The sequence below is a fragment of the Orycteropus afer genome, unplaced genomic scaffold, assembly GCF_000298275.1.
Source record: "Orycteropus afer afer isolate SDZICR_OR568_19922 unplaced genomic scaffold, OryAfe1.0 scaffold00031, whole genome shotgun sequence".
NCBI classification, from domain to species: Eukaryota; Metazoa; Chordata; class Mammalia; order Tubulidentata; family Orycteropodidae; genus Orycteropus; species Orycteropus afer.
The window spans coordinates 14,733,418-14,754,298 of NW_006921618.1; the positions used below are offsets into that span (position 1 = coordinate 14,733,418).

The 20,881-nt window shown below is 57.7% G+C and overlaps 2 protein-coding genes across 2 annotated transcripts; one reads left to right on the top strand and one right to left on the bottom strand.

Annotated features, from left to right (window-relative positions):
• Positions 1 to 1,953: 1,953 nt before the first annotated feature.
• SYTL1 (synaptotagmin like 1) lies at positions 1,954 to 8,197 on the top strand. Its single transcript, XM_007935888.1, has 14 exons — positions 1,954 to 2,144; positions 3,116 to 3,264; positions 3,504 to 3,576; positions 3,664 to 3,709; positions 4,261 to 4,333; positions 4,581 to 4,678; positions 4,834 to 4,947; positions 5,174 to 5,340; positions 5,665 to 5,761; positions 6,099 to 6,257; positions 6,558 to 6,636; positions 6,779 to 6,878; positions 7,665 to 7,870; positions 8,058 to 8,197. Exons 1-14 carry the CDS (start codon positions 1,954 to 1,956, stop codon positions 8,195 to 8,197), a joined length of 1,692 nt encoding a protein of 563 aa, XP_007934079.1.
• A 450-nt stretch (positions 8,198 to 8,647) lies between these two features.
• MAP3K6 (mitogen-activated protein kinase kinase kinase 6) lies at positions 8,648 to 20,226 on the bottom strand. Its single transcript, XM_007935889.1, has 29 exons — positions 19,884 to 20,226; positions 18,068 to 18,207; positions 17,953 to 17,976; positions 17,544 to 17,734; positions 17,257 to 17,425; positions 16,777 to 16,883; positions 16,183 to 16,353; positions 15,962 to 16,074; positions 15,411 to 15,570; positions 15,037 to 15,199; positions 14,851 to 14,964; positions 14,681 to 14,730; positions 14,496 to 14,591; positions 14,251 to 14,341; positions 14,035 to 14,168; positions 13,409 to 13,536; positions 13,035 to 13,171; positions 12,600 to 12,705; positions 11,934 to 12,091; positions 11,651 to 11,843; positions 11,402 to 11,540; positions 10,939 to 11,098; positions 10,641 to 10,817; positions 10,080 to 10,185; positions 9,615 to 9,786; positions 9,422 to 9,534; positions 9,255 to 9,328; positions 8,942 to 9,018; positions 8,648 to 8,738 (listed from the first exon to the last, which is right to left on the bottom strand). Exons 1-29 carry the CDS (start codon positions 20,224 to 20,226, stop codon positions 8,648 to 8,650), a joined length of 3,897 nt encoding a protein of 1,298 aa, XP_007934080.1.
• Between the last annotated feature and the right edge of the window lie 655 nt (positions 20,227 to 20,881).

The following is a 20,881-nucleotide window of genomic DNA, read 5'->3' on the forward strand; positions in this document are numbered from 1 at the left end:
GAAGGGCTGCTGCTGGGGCCCCTGACCTCAGATGCCCACGGCCTAGCCCAGGCAGCCCCCAGAAGAACAAGAACGCCCTCTCCCCCATCGCCTCCATGCTCATACACACACCCACACACCTGATGGCCTCAGTGGACGCAGGAGAAGCAGGGAACCCACCACACACACAGCGCAGTCTCACACAGCACTGGGAGAAGTACACACATGCCGCACACACCCACAGGGTGGCCATTACCCAGAGTGTCACAGACACAGCACACAGATAACATGGTCACCTATACAGCGCCACACTGACATGACACACGGACACACCTATTGATGCAATATTCACATACACAAAATATATAGGCTCAGAGAGCCCACAGTACACAAACATGCCTACAATACCCAGATTCACATGAGACTCAATACCCATACAACATGAGACAGATATTAACAGGGGCTCACACACTAGACCACAGAGGGAGCCCCAAATTCTGTATTCGTAGCACCAGCACTGTGCCTTGAACATAATAGCTGTTCAGCAAACACTGTGACTGTTGAATGCAGGCCCAGACACACAGTAGAGACATGCAGGGGCCCCGGGCGCCTCAATGAGGGTGGGGCAGCTGCTGAGGGCTCAGGGGGACACTGACTCAGCCTGGGAGGGTACAGAGCGCAGAGGCGGTGGCATGCAGCGTGCACAAGCTGGGACCTGCCTGCTGAGCAGCTCTCCTCATCTCAGCCCTGCCTGGCACAGGAGGGCATGAGAGGGGTGGGGAGCGGAAGAGAGACCGCCCTGTGGGCTCAGACTATGGCTGTGCTCTGCTCATGGCCAAGCCATGGGCCCCTTGCCACGTCCACACGCCCCTCGGGGCCGGCTGGGCAGATGTTTTCCTTCCGGAGTCACCATGGTACCTGAGCTGCTTTGCCAGCTCTGGGCCTCCACTGCCGGGACCCCAGCCAAGTCTTGGCCCAGGGTTGGGGGGACACTTTCACCAAGAGCAGAGGGGCCCAGGGGCTTAGGGCTGGAGCACAGGGTAAGCAGTAGGGGAACCCCTGAGGTGGAGGCCTCAGTGGGAGTGGGTGCGGCAGTTACCTCAGGGGGGAGGGGGGGTGGGGGGGGGGGGGGACCTCAGGGGGGAGGGGGGGCGGAAGTAAGGGGTGTGGGCTGTGGAGGAGGTTGCCTCAGACAGGAAGGCCACATAGGACAGGGCAGGGTGGAGGTGAAGGGTGGAGGGAGCGGACCCAGGTTGGGAGGTTCCCAGGGCAGAGGGGAGAGCAGAGCGTGCAAGTGTGTCTATGTGGTATTGCTGTGTGTGCATTCCCCATGTGTGTGCAGGATTCTCTAGGCAGATTTCTACATTTAATTAATTAAACTTTTCCCAACCACCTACTATATGCAAAGTACCGACTTCGAGAGTGATGCTCCATCCCTACCTTCAAGGAGCTCACAGTCCAGTTGGTGGAGGGTGTGTGTGTGTGTACATTGTGTGTATGTCATAGTCTGTGTGGTTTGGGTACATCTAGGGACATATATTTGTCCTGGGACTTGTATATGGGAACGTATCTTTTTGTGTGCACATGCTGTGTAGTGTTAAGTGTATGTGTGTGCACATCTCTTAATTTGAACATGTGCCTGTACTGTGTCTGCATAGCTCTCTCCATGGGGAATGGACTCGTGTGTGTGGATCCATTCCACAGCTGATATCTGTGCCTACATGTATCAGTATGTGCATGGCTGTGTGCTCCCTCTTTGAGGTCTCTGTGTCCTCACCTCAGGTATATGCATGTGTGTCTCTGTGTGTTCATGGGCCAGTGGATGTACATGGCTATGGGTGCTTCTCCCTCTACCTGACTGACCTCAGCCTTCCTGAGGTGGTGCCTTACCCACCACCTGGGCTCAGGATTGACCTGACTCCTGGTCTACCTCAGGGAGCCACGTGTCCCCAGTGGGGGCACGGCCCCCAGCTGATGCCCCAGAGGGGCTACCCATCTCAAGAGGGGCTCTGGGCCCTGCCTTCGCTGCCCATGGCCCACGTGCTGGAGCCTGAGGTCGACAGGCTGCTGGACCTCAGCTTCCTGACAGACGAGGAGCAGGAGGCCATCGCCGATGTCCTGAAGCGAGATGCCCACCTGCGCCAGATGGAGGAGGGCCGGGTCAGGTGAGGAAGGGCCGATCCTAGCCAGCGGCACTGAGGCGGAAGGAGCTTCCGGCACTGGGAAGCTTGGGCAGCCCCATCCTGCCCACTACCAACATGCCTGTCAGATGGCACAGGAGTCCTTGCCATGGCCCGTTGCCCCCTCTCCCTTGGTCTGCTCAGAGCTCATTATGTCCCCCCGTGACTGCAGTAGCTCCTTCGCCTGCCTGCCTGCCGCCAGGATGCACCCCCCCCCACACCCCAGTCCACTCTGCGGCTGAAGCTTTTCATATCTGCCTTGACATCCTCCGCTGAAACCTCCTCAGCACCTCTGGTGTCAAGGGCCTTCCCTGATTGATCCTCGTCAGCCTCCCCCACCTCATCTTTCACCAGTAACCTCCACTCCCAATATGCATATACCTGTGTGTATACAAACTATTACACAATAGCCAATCTGTGCTCCACATCCCTGAACACACTCTTCACTTTCAAGCCTCTGTTGTTCCTCCCAAACAAGCGCCATGGCAGAGGAGCATGCGAATTACAAGTAGGGTTTAAGAACTTCATCTGACTTCTCCAAACACAAACTCTTTATCTGTAAAATATGACAAAGGAGTCCAACCCCAGAATTGAGAGGGATCATGCAAGTACTCACTTAATGAACAATAATTATTATCGTTCTCTGCCTGGAGAACTCCAGTTTGTCCTTCAAGAAGAAATTCAAGTACTGTCTCTTCTGAGAAGCCTTCTTGGATTCCCACAGGCAGATCTGGTCCCTCTCACATCCACACAGCACCTGACACACCATAGTGTACTTGTCAATTCTGCAGTCAGTCTCCCCACATGCCTGAGTGCCTCCAAAGCAGGGCTCAGGTCTAATTGGTATTGTGTCCCTGGTCCCTAACACAGGGCCTGGCACAGAGTGGGTGGCAGAAATCTTGGTGAATGAATGGTGCCAACCTCACCCTGCCTCTCACCCCACCCCGCTCCCCCAGCAAGCTCCGGGCCTCATTGGCAGATCCTGGGCAGTTGAAGATCCTGACAGGTGACTGGTTCCAGGAAGCACGGTCCCAACGGCACCACCATGCCCACTTTGGCTCTGACCTCGTCCGTGCCTCCATCCGCTGGAAGAAGAGCTCCAGGGGTGAGAGTTGACCCCCAGGGCAGGGAAGAGCTGGGCAGGCCTTGTGGTGCATGCGTGTAGACAAGGAGGAAGAACCCCTGGGTCCTGCTCCTGGATCCCCCTGGTACTGTGTGTCTTTGGATGGGCATTGCCCCTCCATGGACTGTAGGAGGTGGGTGGTCACCTCCAAGGACCTCTCCCATGAGTCCTAGCCAGGCTGTCTGAGAACGGAGCTTCACCAACCTCTCACTTTGGCCCAGGTGACCAGGCTCTGGGCAGCGATGGGGAAGCTGAGATTTCTGAGAAAGAGAAGGGAGAGGAGCTGGAGCCCAGGTGAGGAGGCATTGTGAAGAACGAGTGCAAAGTGCCTACCGGTCACCTGGGTTCCTTCCCCTGACGACCACTTCCTCCCACTTCTAGGCTCCCTGTAGATGAGGTCCCCCAAGAGAGGCTCAACGAGACTGAAGTGAGTAATGAATGACTGAATGCGTTAATGAATGAACAGTGCCCTTGGGATGGAGCTGAGATAGCTCCAGCCTAAAAATCAGGAGAGCTTGGACACACTCCTTCAGGGTTCTGGGTCTCAGCATCCCCCTTTTGGTCAAATGGTGATATGGACCTGGCCTCTAAGGAAACCTTTGAATTTGACTATTGGGAGTGAGGTGAGGACAGAGCGAGTGAGGTCCAGGACTTTAATACTACTGCCCTCTCAGTGGGATGCTGGGTGTCAGGCAAGACCCTAAAGTGTGAAAGGGTATAAGTACAGGCCTAGATGGTTCCAGAGCTGGCTTCCAGGCCTGCCCTGAAAACAAAAACTCACTGCCATTGAGTGGTTTCTGACTCATAGCGACAGTTCGAGGCAGAGTAGAACTGCCCCACAGCCTTGGAAAGTTAAAGCTGAGTTAAAGCTAAAGATTGGGTAGCCTCTTGGAGCTTCTGACCCCTGACCTCATGATGACCCCTGACTTCTTCCTCACTAACCCCCACTTGTTAACCTCTATCCCTCAGTTCCTACAGGGGCCTGATTTCCCCTCACCATCTGCACCCCAAAAAGCTTCTGATTATGAGGTGGCGCCTCAGGCCCAGGAAGGTGAGTGTGTGTGTGGGTGTGTGGGGGGAGCACAGAGAGGTTGCCAGGATCAGAGACAGTTCTGTGTGACTCCAACCGCTTGTGTTCACCTTTCTCCTCCTGCGTTGGGGAAGCCCGGTGTAATCTCCATGGACGACCTCAGGGCACCACTGGGGCCTGAATCTGCAGGTCTTGAGGGTTGTGAATCAAAACATGTTAAGGGGCGGGCAGGTGTGGAGCCAGCTCAGCAGCCTGTACTCTGCCCCAGCCCCGCATCTAGGGGGCGCGCAGGTCCACGCAGAGGAGGCGGATCCCGAGCCGGAGAGGGCTTGTGGGCCAGAGGAGCCGCGGTACACGCCAGCCCAGGTAGGCTGGAGCGGCCCGGGGCTGCTCTCAAGATCCGGAGCGGATGTGCGTCCCGGGAGTGCCACCGCCCGGGGCTCAGGGCCGTCGGGCCCGAACGCGGTCCCGGGAGGGATCTCAAAGGCTGTCCGCCCCCAGTCACTTTCCCGCCTTCCTAGGCCAAGGCGTCATCCGAGACCTTGCAGAACGGGGAGGAGGTCCCGGGGCCTGGGCCCTCACTGGACCGCATGCTCAGCAGCAGCTCCTCGGTGTCCAGCCTCAACTCCTCCACGGTGAGGGGGTGAGGCAGCAGGCATACGGGAGGTGGGCACCTCTTCCCCACATTCCAACGCGTAGCCTTCCCTCGCCCCCCCCCCCGACCTGACGCTCCTCGCGGTGCCCTTTGCCTTTTCACCTCGCTCTAACCTCCATCTCCCTGATCGGAGTCCTCGGCGCTCCCCTCAGCCCAGACGTGAGCCCCGTCGTCGCCACTCTTGACCCCCTACCCCCTGCCCCCAGCTGAGCGGCAGCCAGATGAGCCTGACCGGGGAGGCAGAGGCGGGAGCCGTGCAGGTGCGCGGCTCCATGCACTTCTCGCTGCGCTACGAGCCGGGCGCCGCCGAGCTGCGCGTGCACGTGATCCAGTGCCAGGGCCTGGCTGCAGCCCGGCGCCGCCGCTCCGACCCGTGAGTCCCCGCCCCGGGGACTGGGGACGCGGGCGCCGCCCTAGGGGGACGCTTCGGGACTCGAGGTGGCTGCGTTCACAGCCAATCCCACCACTTAAACCTTTCCTGGCCTCGGTTTTCTCATCTTCAAAATGGGAATAATAACGGTACTAAGGTCGTTGGGAGGCGTGGGGATGAAGTGAGAGAACTCACGTAAAGCGCCTGTTGCTTGGTCTGGCACATAGGAAACTGTGTCCCTGTGGTGGCTGGGGAAGTCCCCGGGGCAGGGAAGCAGGAGCTGGAAGAGCTCCTTCTTAACTCCGGACCTCACGTCCCCCGCCCCAGCTACGTCAAAAGCTACCTCCTCCCGGATAAGCAGAGCAAGCGCAAAACGGCGGTGAAGAAACGGAATCTCAATCCAGTCTTCAACGAGACTCTCCGGGTGAGGCTGCGGCGACGGGGCGGTCCCCCGTTAATGAACACGATGGCCCTTCCTGCGCGGGACAGGGTGGCAGAGATAGCCACATAACGTCATCTCTCCTTGCTCCCACGCTCCATTCTGCTCCAGGAATGGCAAGGAGGTCCTCCCTTAGCGCGTGCTCCAGTGTATCAGTCTTGTGGTGGGCATGGTGATAGTCCAGACCCCCTTTAACGCCCTTCGGGATTCCCCAGGATTCCATTCTGCAAGAAGCGTAGCCAGACAAGCCAATCAATACTCCCGCAGCACGGACGCCGGGGCCGTCAGTGCTGCTCCATTAACTTGCACTTTCTGTCCCCAGTACTCCATCCCGCAGGCCGAGCTCCGGGGCCGCGTGCTGAGCCTGTCTGTGTGGCACCGCGAAAGCCTGGGTCGCAACATCTTTCTGGGCGAAGTCGAAGTGCCCCTGGACACGTGGGACTGGGATTCTGAGCCCACCTGGCTCCCCCTGCAGCCCCGGGTGAGGGGACCAGCGTAGATTTTACCCCACCAGCCCCTGTCAAACTCCGCCTTAGACAGAGCCTCCTCCTCTCCGCCTCGCAACACTGTGGCCCATCCCTAGGTCTGGCACCAGACCGCCCCTTCCTCGAGGTCTCTCAGATCCTTCCCCAACAGCAGACAACTTCTCTAGAGGTTCTTTGGAGGCCCCGCCCCTACTGGCTCTGCCCTCCCCGCTAACCACACCCCATTGGTGTCGCTGGAGGTGCCGCCCCTCTCTTATAGGCCTTGAGTGGCTTCCTGACGAGCCCACCCTCTGCAGGTCTCGCCCTCCCCAGACGAGCTTCCCAGCCGCGGTCTACTTTCTCTGTCCCTCAAGTACGTCCCTGCCGGCTCCGAGGGTGAGTGACTGCCCCGCAATAAACCTAGCTGTACGGACCTGGGAGGTGGAGGACTTCTGTCCCGCTGTGTGTATGTGTGTGTGTGCGTGGGGGGGGAGGGTGTCCGTCAGTGGGGCGGGGCCTGAGCAGAGCTTCCCCGCAGGCGCAGGACTGCCCCCGAGCGGAGAGCTGCACTTCTGGGTGAAGGATGCCCAGGACCTCGTGCCACTTCGCTCAGGATCCCTGGATACTTACGTACAGTGGTGAGGACCTCACTGCTGCCTTTCCTGTCGCTTGCAGTGGAGCTCCCAGCCTCGAACTTAACCCCTTCTAATCAACCCCTAATTCCCTAGTCTGGGCTCTAACCGTCGAGCAGGGGTGCAGGGAACGGCTTGAGAAAGGCCTGCAGTCGGGATAAGTTTAGCACACCTCTGGAGAGCTGTGTTCCAAGGTGGTTGGCGCCTATACATCTTGTCAGAGAGCCGCGGTTGATACTAGAGGAGAGTTGCAGGGGCCCCTCCATACAGAACCTGGAAGACTGGGCTGTGGGGCTTGGCCCTGAACTTACAATTGAGTGGTTTTCAAAGTAAGCTCTCAAGAACTCTAGGGGTGCCTCCAGGTGCTGTCCTACTCTCGGGAAGTAAAATTGAGGTAGGCCGATCAGATTCTGCGTTCCTGTCCTTGATTCAACCAGTAGCATCTGCTTGTGAATAGTATTTTATTTTGCAGAGGAGGATCTAAGGCTTCAAAAAGCTCAGAAACTACTTCTGGGGGGCAACAGGGAGCCGGTGAAGGTCACTGAGCCAGGAAGTAGCAGATTCACATTTCAAAAACATTGCTCTGGTGTCCTGTGAATGGAGACTAAAGGCAAGACACTCAAAAGGCATCTGGTGCAAAGGTCCCAGGACAGTGGTGGTTCAAGACCAGATCTCAGGCAGGAGCCAGGGGACATGGACATATGTGAGGGAGAATGGGTAGGATTCAATGACTGGGTGGCTCTGGAGAGAGTGAGGGGGTGGCCACCTGATGCCAGTTTCCCTCCCCAACAGCTCAGTGCTGCCTGATGACAGCCGGGCCAGCCGCCAGCGGACAAGGGTGGTGCGCCGCAGCCTCAGCCCCGTGTTCAACCACACCATGGTTTATGATGGCTTTGGGCCCGCTGACCTGCGCCAGGCCTGTGCTGAGCTCTCCCTCTGGGATCATGGGGCCCTGGCCAGCCGCCAACTGGGGGGCACACGCCTGAGCCTGGGCACCGGTGAGTGGGGCAGGGCCCTAGGGGAAGCCTTGGGTACTTTTCTGCCCTTTGTCCACTTTGGAGCTTTGATGTCCACTGGAAGCTGGGAGTGACTGGCCACAACACATAATCTGAGACCAGGCAGGTGTTTCTTGTGACTTGGGGTATGTAATGGGATGTGCTGTCCACTCTGGCCCACCCCCTCCAGGCAGCAGTTACGGGCTCCAGGTGCCCTGGATGGATTCTACTCCTGAAGAGAAGCAGCTGTGGCAGACACTTCTGGAGCGGCCATGTGAGTGGGTAGATGGCCTTCTGCCCCTCAGGACAAACCTGGCTCCCAGGGCATAGCTACCCCAAGAGTCTCACCCGTCTCTGGACCCCCATCCCATCTCAGGGCTTGCCCTTGACTAAACTCAATAAAATCTGTTCTAAGGGCATCAAGGGGCTGATGTCTTCTGGGGGGTGGGTGGCAGCAGGAAAGAGCCAAGGAAGTGAAGGGGGCTTGGGACAGATGAAGGAACTCCAGACTTAACATAAACACCTCAAGGGACTAGTCCCAGCATATATAGTCCCACATACATATATGTCAGATGTCCCGAAGACAAGGATACAAAAACATTTTGTTTAATAGTGTTTGCCTGGCAGTGCTCTGTGATTGGTTCCCTCCATTGGAGGCTGGGCCTGGGGTCCACTAAGCCTCCTCCACTTGCCCCTGGGTCCTGGGATAGGTATGTCAGAAGCTGCTTGTGTCTTCTTCCTTCATTCATCCTTATGTCTGGCCTCCTGACTCTGATGCCTTTATTCAGTCTCCTGGAGGCCGGGGATGCCTGGCCTGGCTCCTGCTCGATGCTCCAAGATGGATCTCCAGATACGGCACACCATCCCTCCCCTGGGGGTAGTAAGCTCATTATGGCTGTGCCAGAACAAGGCCCTGGGCTCTCTCTGATACCCAATGTCTGCCTGATGCCCTCTCTGCCCTAGGAGACCCTATGGTTCCCAGGGAGGAACCTGGGCAGGCCTGCAGCTAGGTGTCAGGATGTGGCCAGCATGAGGGCATATGCCTGAGTCAGCCCTGGAAGGCCCAGGACATACCTGATGCCAGTGTAGATGAGGTCATCTCTAGTGGCACAGGTGAGCAGGGCGTGGAGGGTGAAGCTGTGGTTCAGCAACTGGTTATGGACAAAAACCCAAACAGACAAGGAGAAATAAAACCAGAGAAAGAGGTCTTCAGATGTTAGGGCCAATCACACCCTTTTCTGGGCCTCAGTTTTCTTATCCATATGATGATAAGGTTATATTAAGTATTGAGGTTCTCTGCTTAAGAGGAAGAAAGAAGAAAGATGGACAGAGATAGGGGTCCTTGGTTGGTGGGGTTGTCAGTGATAGCCAGCACCCTCCCCCTCACCGTCTGGATGGTGCCAGAATCCACAGTCAGTTTCTGCAGCCACTGCACCAGGCCCTGGTCCACTGGGAAAGCAGCTGTCAAGGACAAGTCAGGTGATGAGCCTCGGGCTCACCTGCCAGAAGCTGCCTCACACCCCCCATTCATGTTCTCCAACAGGCTCTACTCACCTGGGGGCTCAGGGGCCAGGGCCTGGGTCCTAGCATCCCCATCCACCTGCTGTAGAACCCATTGCATCAGGGCCTGGCACTCTCGTTCCTTTTCAGCGAGGACAGTTCGAAGCCTGTTGGAGGGCAGAAGAAGACTAGAATGCAGTGGAGGTGAAACCAGTATAGAGGCTAAGGGTGATCCAAGGCACTTTACCTATTAGTCTCTGCTTGCAAGAAGCCCAGCTGCACCATCAGAGGTGGAAGTCCATGCTCAGGCTCCTTCAGAAGTGGGCTCTGCTGAACAAGTGTCCCCTGTTGCTCCTCCTGGTACCCCTTTTCTTTACTCGGTTCCTTTGATAGCGGGGAGACTGCCTCCTTCTCCACCTCTGCCATTCCGAGTGGGTTAAGCTCAGTCAGGGCAAGAACACCCATTTGAGGCCCCCAGACCCTGGCAAAGGACTGCTAATGGAGGACAGCTCTGCACAGTGCGATCTGCAAGAAGCCCTTTGGCCACTCCCCCACCGGCTTCTGACCCTCTGGCCACGCCCCTGCTATGGCTGGGCACCCCTTACCGACCACACCCCCTACAGGCCACGCCCCCTACTGGCCCCATTCCGCGTTTGCCACGCCCCCTAAGGTCCCAGCCTCGGTCTGCTGGTAGGCGCCGCTCCCCTCCTACCCGGACCTAGCACAGCCAGGGCTGCTCGCACAGCGCGACTAAGCAGTGAGTCCAACACGAACATCCAGTGTGGGCGGATCTGGCGCCTGCGGAGGATCTGCTTCACCTGGAGAAAGTGGAAGGGCGCAGCTGAGCAGGCTAGGCCTCAAATAGGGGTGGGGCTTGAGTTGGAAAGGCCTAGGAGGTCTCCAGTCTGAAGGAAAGGGGGTGGGTGGACTCAGGGTTAAAGAAGGGGCTGGGTAGCTAGGAGTGGAGTAAGGTGTTCCTTTCCATCTTCACGGAGAAGACATGAGGTGTTGGAACCCAAGTCCTTTCACATTCCCAGGCACAAGGAGCTCTAATTGGACGGCCCTAACTGTATGAAAAACTGTCAGTGAAAAAGAGGAAGACTCTACAGATGGATGGACACAGTGGCTGCAACATGGGCTCAAACAGCAACGATTGTGAGGATAGCACAGGACTGGGCAATGTTTTGTTTGTTGTACATAGGGTTGCCATGATTTGGAAAGATTCGATGGTACCTAACAACAACTTAACAAACTGTGTGAAAGCTCTCCTCACCGCATCCGGGAAGGCAAAGAGTGGTCCATGAAGAAGTTCAGGCCCAAGGCCCTGGTTCCTCAACTGTCCTTGCAGCGCCCGCAGGTCCTGGGCCAGCTGCCGGCGGTTGGGAGTGTGGATATGCGCCCGGAGGCAGCGCAGTAGCTGTTCTACCTGGTTTCTGCCAAGCCGAGGACCCTGAGCACGAAAGAGGAGTCTTCAGCGAGTGTCCTCACCCGAAAGCCGAGAGAGACACCGGCATCAGCGGGAGTCCTGCCCCTGCTCGACCACCAGGGGGCGCCGGGGCGGGCCACCGCACCTGTTCCTGCTCCAGGCTCAGCCCGTCTGCCAGCGCAGACAGCTCCTGTTCCAGCACCGTGGCCAGCATGGCCCGGCGCTTGCTCTCTTGGTGCAGCAGGCTCAGCCCCGAACTCTCCTCGGGGGATGCGGGTTCCTCGGCCCCGGGATCGTCAGGCACTCTGGGGGCATTGGAGAGTGGATGATGGAGGGCAGGGCAGCGATACCGTTCCACTAGGTCCACCACCGGGTTTGAATACTGACTTTTACTTTAATGCTTGTCTTACAGGGATAAAAGAAGTAAAGCAGGCACTAAAGATGGACAATAAATATAAGTAAAAGCATCTGAGAGAGGGCATCAGTAGGCACCAAATGCCATCCATGCAAGTGATCAAAGCACCCAGGCTTTTTTTTTTTTTTTTCCTGGAGGGAGTACAAAGACAAAACTAAGCTAAGGGAACCCACCCAGGATCCCAGGCTCTCACCGGAGCTGGCTGGTGCCCCCGTAACTGAGGCAACGCTTTGGGAGGCTGGGCAGGTGCTGAGACGGTGCCTGAGGGCATGGGAATGTCTGGGACTTGGTGGTGGAGTCAGCTGAGGGAGTGGAGCTGGCTGAAGGGACATCTGAGGGAGGACAAGGTGGTCAGCCTAGGCCACCGCCACCCCAGCCCTGTCGCCTCCACAGCTCCCCTCCCTTCATTCCAGTGTGCTCACTCCCTCCACCCTCTTAGCACCTGAGGGCCGTGGAGCATGGTGGGTAGAGCCAGGGCTGCGGCTTCTCTTCCTAGGCTGCAGGAAAGGGTCCCCCAGTAGAGCCTGGGCACTGGCTCGGAGGCGGGGGTCTGGTTCAAAAGTTTGGAGGAGGAAATCTTGGGCCTCAGCTGACAAAGAACTGGGCATTGGTGGATGCACCTTATACATGCCCACCTGAGGGAGTCAGGAAGGGCAAACAAGGTAAAGTTTAGAGATGTTCAGGGCCTAGTCTACACCCCCCTACCTTTGTGTGCTAGGTCTTACCTGAAACATGGCAGCCTGTGGGCTCCCTAGCTCATGGAAGGGTGGGTGACCTGTGGCCATCTCAATCACAGTGCAGCCCAATGACCAGATGTCAGCCGCCTTCCCATACCCTCGTGGGCCTTGGTCAATGATCTCTGGGGCCATATACTGCAGCGTTCCTAGGACAGAACCAGGAGCAGAAATGCTCATTTAAGCTTCACTACTGCAGGGGCTTCAGGATACCCACCCTGAACTCCATGATCTAAAATAGATTCTATCATCTACCCTGATCATCAAACATCTGGCCTGAGTTTCATTACCCATCCTAGGCTCCATCACTTCCCAAGGCTTCCATTACTCATACTAGGTTCCATCACATTCATAGACTCTGTCACCCACAGCAGGGTCCCATCAAACACTTTGAGCTCTATCACCCATTTTGGCCTCCAACACCCATGTTGGCCGGCATCAATACCCCTGGGCTCCATTTCAGGCACTGAACTCAACATCATCACCTATCCAAGCTCCAAGTCTAGATTCCATCACCCCACTCCTGATGCAATCATCTGCCCTACCTCCCATTAGGACTCTAACTCCATTCCCAGGAGAGACCCTATTTCCTGGAAGACTCTAAGAGTTCTTCTGCCCTAGCCAGCATCCCCACTCACCACTCCTGCACCTTGTTACCTGTGAAGGTCTCAGTACAGGGTGTGATGCCCGCCAGCCGCTTGGAGGTGCCAAAGTCAGAAATCTTGAGCAGCCCACTGAAGGTGTTGATCAGCACATTGTCTCCCTGGGCAGAGTGGACATTGTGCCCAGTGGACATTGGGCCCCTGACATCAGAACTGGACCCCACTCTAGGGCACTATTTCCTGGGGAGCCCAGCCTCCCCTGCCATCCCACCTACATGCCCCTCTGGGAGCTGATACCTGGTCTGACTTCATTTATGAGCTTCTAGTCTTCTGCTCTAAGTAACCTCCCTGTTGAATTCCTCACCCTTTGCAAAGAGTCTGCCTGGTTAGTCTAAACTGCCAGCCACAGTCTAGAGCCACATCTCTCCCCATCCCAACCCCACCCCCCACCACCAGCAGAAGGCCAGGGTGGGCCAGCCACAGGGTTTACCTTGATATCCCGGTGCACAATGTGGTTGTCATGCAGGTAGCTGAGTCCCTGCAGGATCTGGCGGGTATAGAAACTGATGGTGCTCTCGTTGTCCTTCAGGGGTCCCCACACTGACCGCAGCAAGGAGGACAGGCTGCCTGGTCAGATACAGTCCAAGTTCATCCTCGGCACCCACTTGTCCCAGCCCAAACTTCTGCTCATGGCCCAGGCACACCCATTGGTCCAGACTCCATTACCCAACCCCATTCTTTCAGTTAATTCTGGGCTGGGGTTCATTTCCTCCTAGGGTTCTCCACCTTTCCTCGCTCCACCCCTAGGCCCTGCACACACACAGAGTTTCATTCCCAGCCCACGCAGGGTAGCAGGGCAGGTACCTCCAGGCACTTCCTCCATGAAAATCTTGAGGTAGCCACCCTGGCTGGCTGAGCCCAGATAGCGTACGATGTTCTTGTGTCGCAGACGTTTGTGCAGACCGATTTCTTCATGCAGGGGCTGAGAGAACCTGGAGGAGGTACCAAAAAACCAAACCAAACTCACTGCAACCGAGTCGGATCCGACTCATAGTGATCCCTCCTTGGGTTTCCGAGGCAGTATCACTACGGAAGTAGATTGCCCAATCTTCCTTCCCAGGAATACCTGGTAGGTTTGAGCCCCCAGCCTTCTGGTTAGCAGTTAAATGCCCTAGGCACTATGCCACCAGAGCTTCTCCGGAGGAGGCAGAAGAGAGAAAAACGGGACAAGTTTGGGTAGAGATGCTCAACCCATTCCAGCACTAGCCAGGCCACGCCCCCGAGTACTCCCCGCCCGCTCACCTCTTGCCCACTCACATCACCCTGAGCACAGGCTCCTTTAGCCCATGGCCCCGCCTACTCGGCCAGTACTTTAGGCATCCGGGAGGCCTCAGCCTATAGCCCCGCCCACGGAACCCTCTAAACTCGTGGTCCCGCCCACAGGGCTCCTCGCGTGCCCTCAGCCCCGCCCGAGGGCCTAGTGTGCGCACCTGCTGTCTCGTTCCGGGATCTCCTTGATGGCGATGCGCACTCTCGTGTGTCGATCACGGCCCGCGTACACCACCCCATACGTGCCCTTGCCCAGAACCAGCCGCTCGCCGGTCTCTGAGTATTCGTAGTCAAACTGTGAGGGGCGGTGGGAGATGGGTGGTCAGCAGGGCCCTCCGCCTTTCCCCCTCTTCGAGCTCCCTGTCCCACTTCTTCACCTCCAGCACCTCCTTCACGCCCTCCTCCGCCTCTTCTGCGGGTGCCGTGGAATCCGGATTCGTGACCGAGGTCTGGATCAGGCCGCAGAACCTAGGGGTGGGGGAGGTCAGGCCGGCAGGAGGGGCCCTTTGTGCAGAAATCGTCCCCTCCCGTGCCGAGAGCACCTAGGGGAATTGTTTTTTCCTTTCCCGCACTCCCCGAGCAGCCCTGGCCCTCAGAGTACCCCTCCCGGAAAGGTGCGCACCACTGGCAGTGCCCTACGGTGGGGAAGCACAGCTGGACGTCCTGAGCCGGGGGAAGCGTGTAGAGGAAGCAGCAGCGCTCGTCCCGCTTGGAGGCGCTGGGAAGGGGTGAAGAACACCAATGAGCACCAGGCGGTAAGCAGCCAGTCCGCCTCCAGAGTGACGGCCCGCGGGCCCCACCTTTCACCTGACGCCGCAGATGGAGGCAGCCGGGAAGGTCCAGCTGGAGGGCATGTCCTGGAGGAAGAAAGGGAGTCTGAGCGGGTGCTGCAGGCAGCGAGAGGGGCCCAGGGACCGAAGAAAGACTCCACTGAAAGGTGTGCAGTAGGGAGTGAGGGGTTTCCGCAGGGACTTCACCTGGGTCTCTTGTTCCAGGAGGCTCAGAGTCACAGCGCTGACTGGGTCTGCGTCAGTGCCATGAACTTCAAGCCTTGCAGGTAACAACACCTTGTTCAGCTCCAGGACCAACACCTGCAGGTGGCGAGAGAGACGGTCAGAATGGGCCAACCCCCACCCCCACCCTGCTACTCCAATGGACCTCACCAAGCACTGGTTGCCTTGCGGAGAGGTGGCCTCAAATGGCTGGCAGGACTGCAGCAAGAAATGAAGCCAGAAGTGGGCACGGCGTGGGGCCCCTCCGAGGGGCTCTGGGGTGGGTCTGAAGTGCTGGTACAGTAGGAAGGTTTCCATGACCGACACCAGGTACCTGCAGGCACAGCCTTGTCCTCAGCTCACCCCAAGCACCAGCCAGCACTGCCAGGGAGAGCAGGCTGGCTTGTATGTAGTCCAGAATGTGGTAATTGGGTGCCCTAGGCACTAGCCTTGAAGGGACCAGGTCATTAGCTCAGGGCTCAAGCTAGAGTGCTAGTGACATGGGTACAGGACATGTTGACAGCCTAGGCCAGGCCAAGACCTACCATATGGGGGCATTGAGTTTGTACAGCTGTTCTGCAGCCAGCGCCACCTGGGAGGGGTCATTGGCAAGGATCTGGGCACCCAAGTAGAAGCCTACGTCCCAGTAATACTGCATCTTCTCCACGCAGCCTTTGCTGGCCAGCAGGCGGCCCAGCTTCATGCCTGGGGAAAAGGGGAACGGGCCCCAGTGAGTATATAGGTACAGATGTGGACAAGGACCATGTGGACAAGGGCCACACCATTCATGTGGGCATGAACATAAATATGCGTGAAAACTCAGAGGTGGGCAAGATCTCAGAAGGGAGTAAGAACTAAGGCACAGGTGAGGAGGCACAACTCTTTATGGAATTCAGGTGTAAAGAATACAGGTGTGAACTTGGGAACAGGTGTGGTCTCAAGGACATGTGAGAGCACAGGACAGGTGTGTGGACTCAGATGTGTGTACAAAAGGGGATAAGCTCAGTCCCAACCATGTTTTCCCTCCAGGCCCTTTTCCCAGGCCCCTCAGAGCTCCGGCTGGTAGGGTCACAGAGAAGCCGGGATGAGGACTTACCTATGAGCCAGAGCTCCTCAGAGTCCTCGAAGCACTGGCCGGCAGCAATGAGGAGCACAGCTGCGTTGATGCCCGAGTGGAGGCTGGGCTCCACCTCAAAGGCCTTTCGATACCTGGTGGGAGGAGTTGAGACAGGAAGGGACACAGGCTGGACTGATACCCGCAGGTCCATCCCTCCTCCCCCCAGTTTAGCCCACTGCCCACTTCCTTGTGCCCCTTACCAGTGATAGGCCTGCTCCCGGTGCCCAGCGTCCTGGAAGCCAGAGCTGAAGAACATGTCTTTGTAGACACGGCCGCACATGCAGTACAGGTCAGGTGCCACAGAGCCATGACACTGTACCAGTGGCAGCAGCACAGCCAGCGCCTTCTCACGGTCCCCAGGCCTATTCCTCCTGGGGGCAAGGGATGATGGGCTGGAGATCCACTCGATGGCCCTGCCCCACTCTGTCCAGGGACCACCAGACCCTGGACACCAGAGATCCTTTCAGGGCTTGATAATAATGCCCCTAAACTGGCAGTGACCTTGGTCAGCCCTGACCTCCTTAAAGGCAGTGACACCAGATGGCAGGGATTCCTTGCTGTAACAGCTCTGAATAGCAGTGACCTTGGACAGCTGTGATCATTCCAGGGGCAATAATCCCCACCCCCCAAGGGATTCAGTAACCCAGAACAACAAAGACCTTTTGACATCAGTGACCCAGGTCAGCAAATTCCCTGAATAGTAGTCATCTCAGGCAGCAATGATCTTGCACAGCGAAAACCCATGCCACAGAGATTCCCACATGGCCACGACCAAGCCTTGCTCTGCCACTCACCGGTTGAGGGCAAAGGTGTAGTGGAAGCAGACATTGTGCTGCTCAGCCACATCACAGGTGGGCAAGGCCTGCAGCGTCTCCACCAGCTCAATGATAGCTGTGTAGTCCTAAAGAAGGAGGCAGAAGCACTGGGATGATGGCCTCTGGGGGTTCCTTTGGCTCCGAGCTCTTAAGAAAAACCTTAATCTTGGGCCCTCTCCCCTCACTTTTCCACCCACGGCCCAGGAGCAGACATCACACATTACTTAGAGCACCCACTGTGTGCCCCAACCTCACAACTACCCTGGGGGCAGTGCCATGATCACCCCCTGTTACAAATAAGGACAGTGATGTTCAGAAAGGTTAGGTAATTTGCTCAAAGCTACCACTGAGCAAGTGGCACAGCCAGGAGCTGAACTGGGTTTGTCTGACATTAAATGCCTGTATAGCAGTGACCTTAGCTGTGACCACTGCCCCACTGCCCCTCTGTGCACCACACACCTGCACGTCACGGTAGGAGAGCAGCAGGTTCATGACAATGTCAGGGCTCAGCAGCTCCACACTGTCCAGTCTCCGCTGCAGGCGAGCCAGCTCCTGCCGGAGCTGCTGCCCACTGAATCGCTCCCGTGCCCGCCGGATGTCCTGCCGAATGGTCTCCCGGAAATAGCCACTAGTGCCCAGGGCAGAGGACGGAGAAGAGAGAATGGTTCAGCCAGCATCTCAGGCCCAGCCCACTGTACTCTCACCAGCCCCCTCCTGGTGCTCCTGCCCTGTGAGTCCCCCATTACCAGGAGTCTGTGGGTGTGGCCTCCAGCAGGCGGGCCAGCCGGCCCACCAGTGGTGTAAGCAGGGCCTCAGTGCCCACCCCAGCCTGCACCAGTCCATCAGCCAGGCCCCTCAGGACACCTGCATCACCACACAGCACCCGATTGGTGGCCGTCACCACATAAGGGATCAGTGTGTAGCTGCCAACACAATCCTGGGGGGGAGGAGGTCGGGGATCAGTGAAAGTCAGAAGTCAGTACCAGTGGGGACTGAAATGGCAGGGAAGGGGTACATACACATTATGAAGGGAGGTAACAGGGAATAGAGGATCACATGGGAAATCAGGGGCTAAAGGGAGGACAGAAAGGATGGTGGAGGTCATAGGTCATCACGGAGGTCAAAGGGCACATTGGAGGGAGGGGTTCTGCTCACCGAGTTCTTCTGGAAAACATCCTCCTGTAGGAGGCAGAGAGTCAGACATGGTGCTCTTGGTAGGCCCCGCCCAGCCCTATGACTACCTGTACCAGCCAGCCACCTGGCCACCTACCCTCAGGGCCTGCAGGTCAGGGAGTTCTGCCTGAGAGCAGAGGAGCACGTTGTTGGTCATGCTGAAGCTCTCTCGCACACCCAGGTGGTAGAAGAGGGAGGGCTGCGCCAGGGAGCTGCTCACCTCCAGCACCACCACGTCTGCAGGCACAGAGGTGGAGGCCCTGGAGCTTGGTGAGAAAAAGCCTGGGATCCATCCTGGGTCAGCCTGCCTTTCAGTGTGACTCCAGCAGGGTGCAAAGCCTCTCTGGGTCTCCATTTCCCCCTTTTAGGGCCCCTCTGGCTCTTACAGCACCTCAGGTGGCACAGTGCCTAAGTCATTTGACTGCTTACCAGAAGGCTGGCGGTTCAAACCCACCAGCCACACCTCGGAAGGAAGGTTGGGCAATCTATTTCCATAGAGATACTGCCTCAGAAACCCAAGGAAGGGTTGCTCTAAGTCGGATCCGACTCGATGGCAGTGAGTCTGGTCTCTGGTCTGGCTCTTACACAGAACTATATTTGTGGTGTTGCAGAAGAGATGTTGAGCTCACTGGGCCACTGTCCCCTTGAAGAAGTTAAACCCAGTGTGCCCTTCATCCCACTGTTCGGAGCCAGTGGGCACACACAGCAGGGGCAATTATGCCCAGCCCAGAGAGCCTGTTCCAAACCATTAGAGAAGCAGGAGTTGTGCACCCACAGAAATCGGTTCTTGAAAGGAGTCGGCACCAGCAGAGTGTGTAGACCTTGGTATGTCTGTGTCTGTGTGTATAACTGTGTCCGACCTTATCTCTGCGTGACAGTGTCTGTGTGTGAACAATGTGCGATTTGTTTGTCTGTCTATGATTGTGTGTGTGTCTTTGTGTCCTCGGTGTCGGCACAGCACTCATGTGTGGACAGTGACTTATGGGACATCTCAGCAAACACTATTCTCAGACTGACTCTTGGATGAACAAATAAGATGGGGTGCGGGGTGCCTGGGTTAGTGGGAGGGAGAAGAGAACAGCCCTCTGTCTCGCCCAACCGGCCCTGCCCATTCCCTTGGGGTTGCTGGGGCCTCATAAACTAAACTCCCACGCCCAGAACAGAGTATCTTTGAATTCCCTTGCTTCCCTTTCTGCCTCTCTAGCCCAATCCTCGGAAGTCGTATGCTAAACTAAACTGGTTGCTATCAGAGTTGATTTCGATTCACAGAGACCTTGCAGGACAGAGTAGAGCTGCCTCATAGGGTTTCCGTGGTTGTAAATCTTCACAAAAGCAGACTACCACATCTTTCTCCCGCGGAGGGGATGGTGGGTTCAAACGGTCCCCCTTTAGGTTGGCAACCGAGTGCTTTAACCACTGCATCACCAACTGTTGTCCTTACTGGTATGTCAGGATCCCTAAACTGCAGCCTCCAGCCTCGTCCCCTTTCCATCGTCCAGTATCCACTTCCAGCAACAGCCCCAAGAGCTCCGCGCAAGATCATCGGAGACCGATTTCTCCAGCTCCACTGGTGCGGGACCGCGGCCCCGCCCTGCCATGGCCCCGCCCACAGTTTCTAAGCCCCGCCTCAATCCCAGCCCCACTCCAGTCCGGACTCCAGGATGTTTAAGCCTCAACCCTGCATCCCCGAACGGGGCCTGGGTCCGCTAAGTCCCGCTCTGAGCTTCAGAACCCCTAAATTCTACTTTCCAAAAGGCCCTGACCCAAACTCCCCCAGTTTTAGCTCTCTCTAGCCTCGTGAACCTGCGGTCCTTTTGGCTCCTCTCTGGCGCCGCCTAGACCCGCCCTCTTTGCCCCGCCCCAGCGCCCTGAAACCCCGCCCCTGGACGGCCGGGTCCCTGCCGCGAGCTCACCCGCGTTGTAGAAGGAATCAAGGGCGTCAGTGTCGCCCAGCGCCAACGTCCCGAAGGGCAAGGTGCGCAGCTGCGGAGACGGCCGTGGCCCCTGGAGCTGTGTGCAGGCCTCGCGCAGGCAGCGCAGGGGAAGCGGCTCCGCCTCGGCTCCCCCTTCGGTCTCGGCCTCGGGCTGTGGCTCCCGTGTCAGCACGTAGACCACGCTGAGCGGCCGGCTCCGTGCGCAGCCTCGGCCGGGGGGCAACGCGGGCGGACGGCCCGGGCTCAGTGCCTCTGCCAGGGGGTCCTGCCAGCAGCTGCCGGCGCGCTCCAGGGTCCCGGACCACGAGCATGGCCCCGCCATGCGAGGGCGCTCAGGCACTGGGCTCCCTGCTCTGTGGCAACCCGGGCGGCGCAGGAGCCAGGGTCGGCGAATCCAGGGATTTCGGGATCGGAAATCTAGTCGGAATCAGGGACTTTCCTGCGGTATCTAGAGTCTGGCCGAAGATCTCGTTCCGAGGATGTAGAGTCCACAGCAGAATCCAGGCTTGGACTTGTAAGGTCTTGAGGGTCTGAAATTGGGGAGTGGGTTCCGGGAATCTGCGGTATCTGGTAATCTGTAAATCAGGGTCACAAAGGGAATCCCGGGCAGAGGTCCGGGCGCGTCAGACACCCGGACACCACATGGGCGCGCCTGCTGTAGCTTTCTCCTGCCCTCACAAGTAGGCCGGGCCCAGCCCCTTCCCGGCCGGCCGACCGGGAAAGCTCCACCCTCAGCCCTCGAGCAGTGCCGCTCCCTTGCGACTCGGGCTCTTCCCTTCCTCTTCTCCCGCCAGAACCTCTCAGACTGGCCGCTTCCGGAACAGCCTGTACCCCTGTGCACGCCAACCACTGTGGACTCATCACAGCAAGCGCTCATAGGATGAGCTCAGACCAGCGCTCGGGAAGAGGTGCATCAGGTCCTGCATGCAGGAGGGATCTGTTGAATGAATGAATCCACGGAGACACCAGTGTGTGCA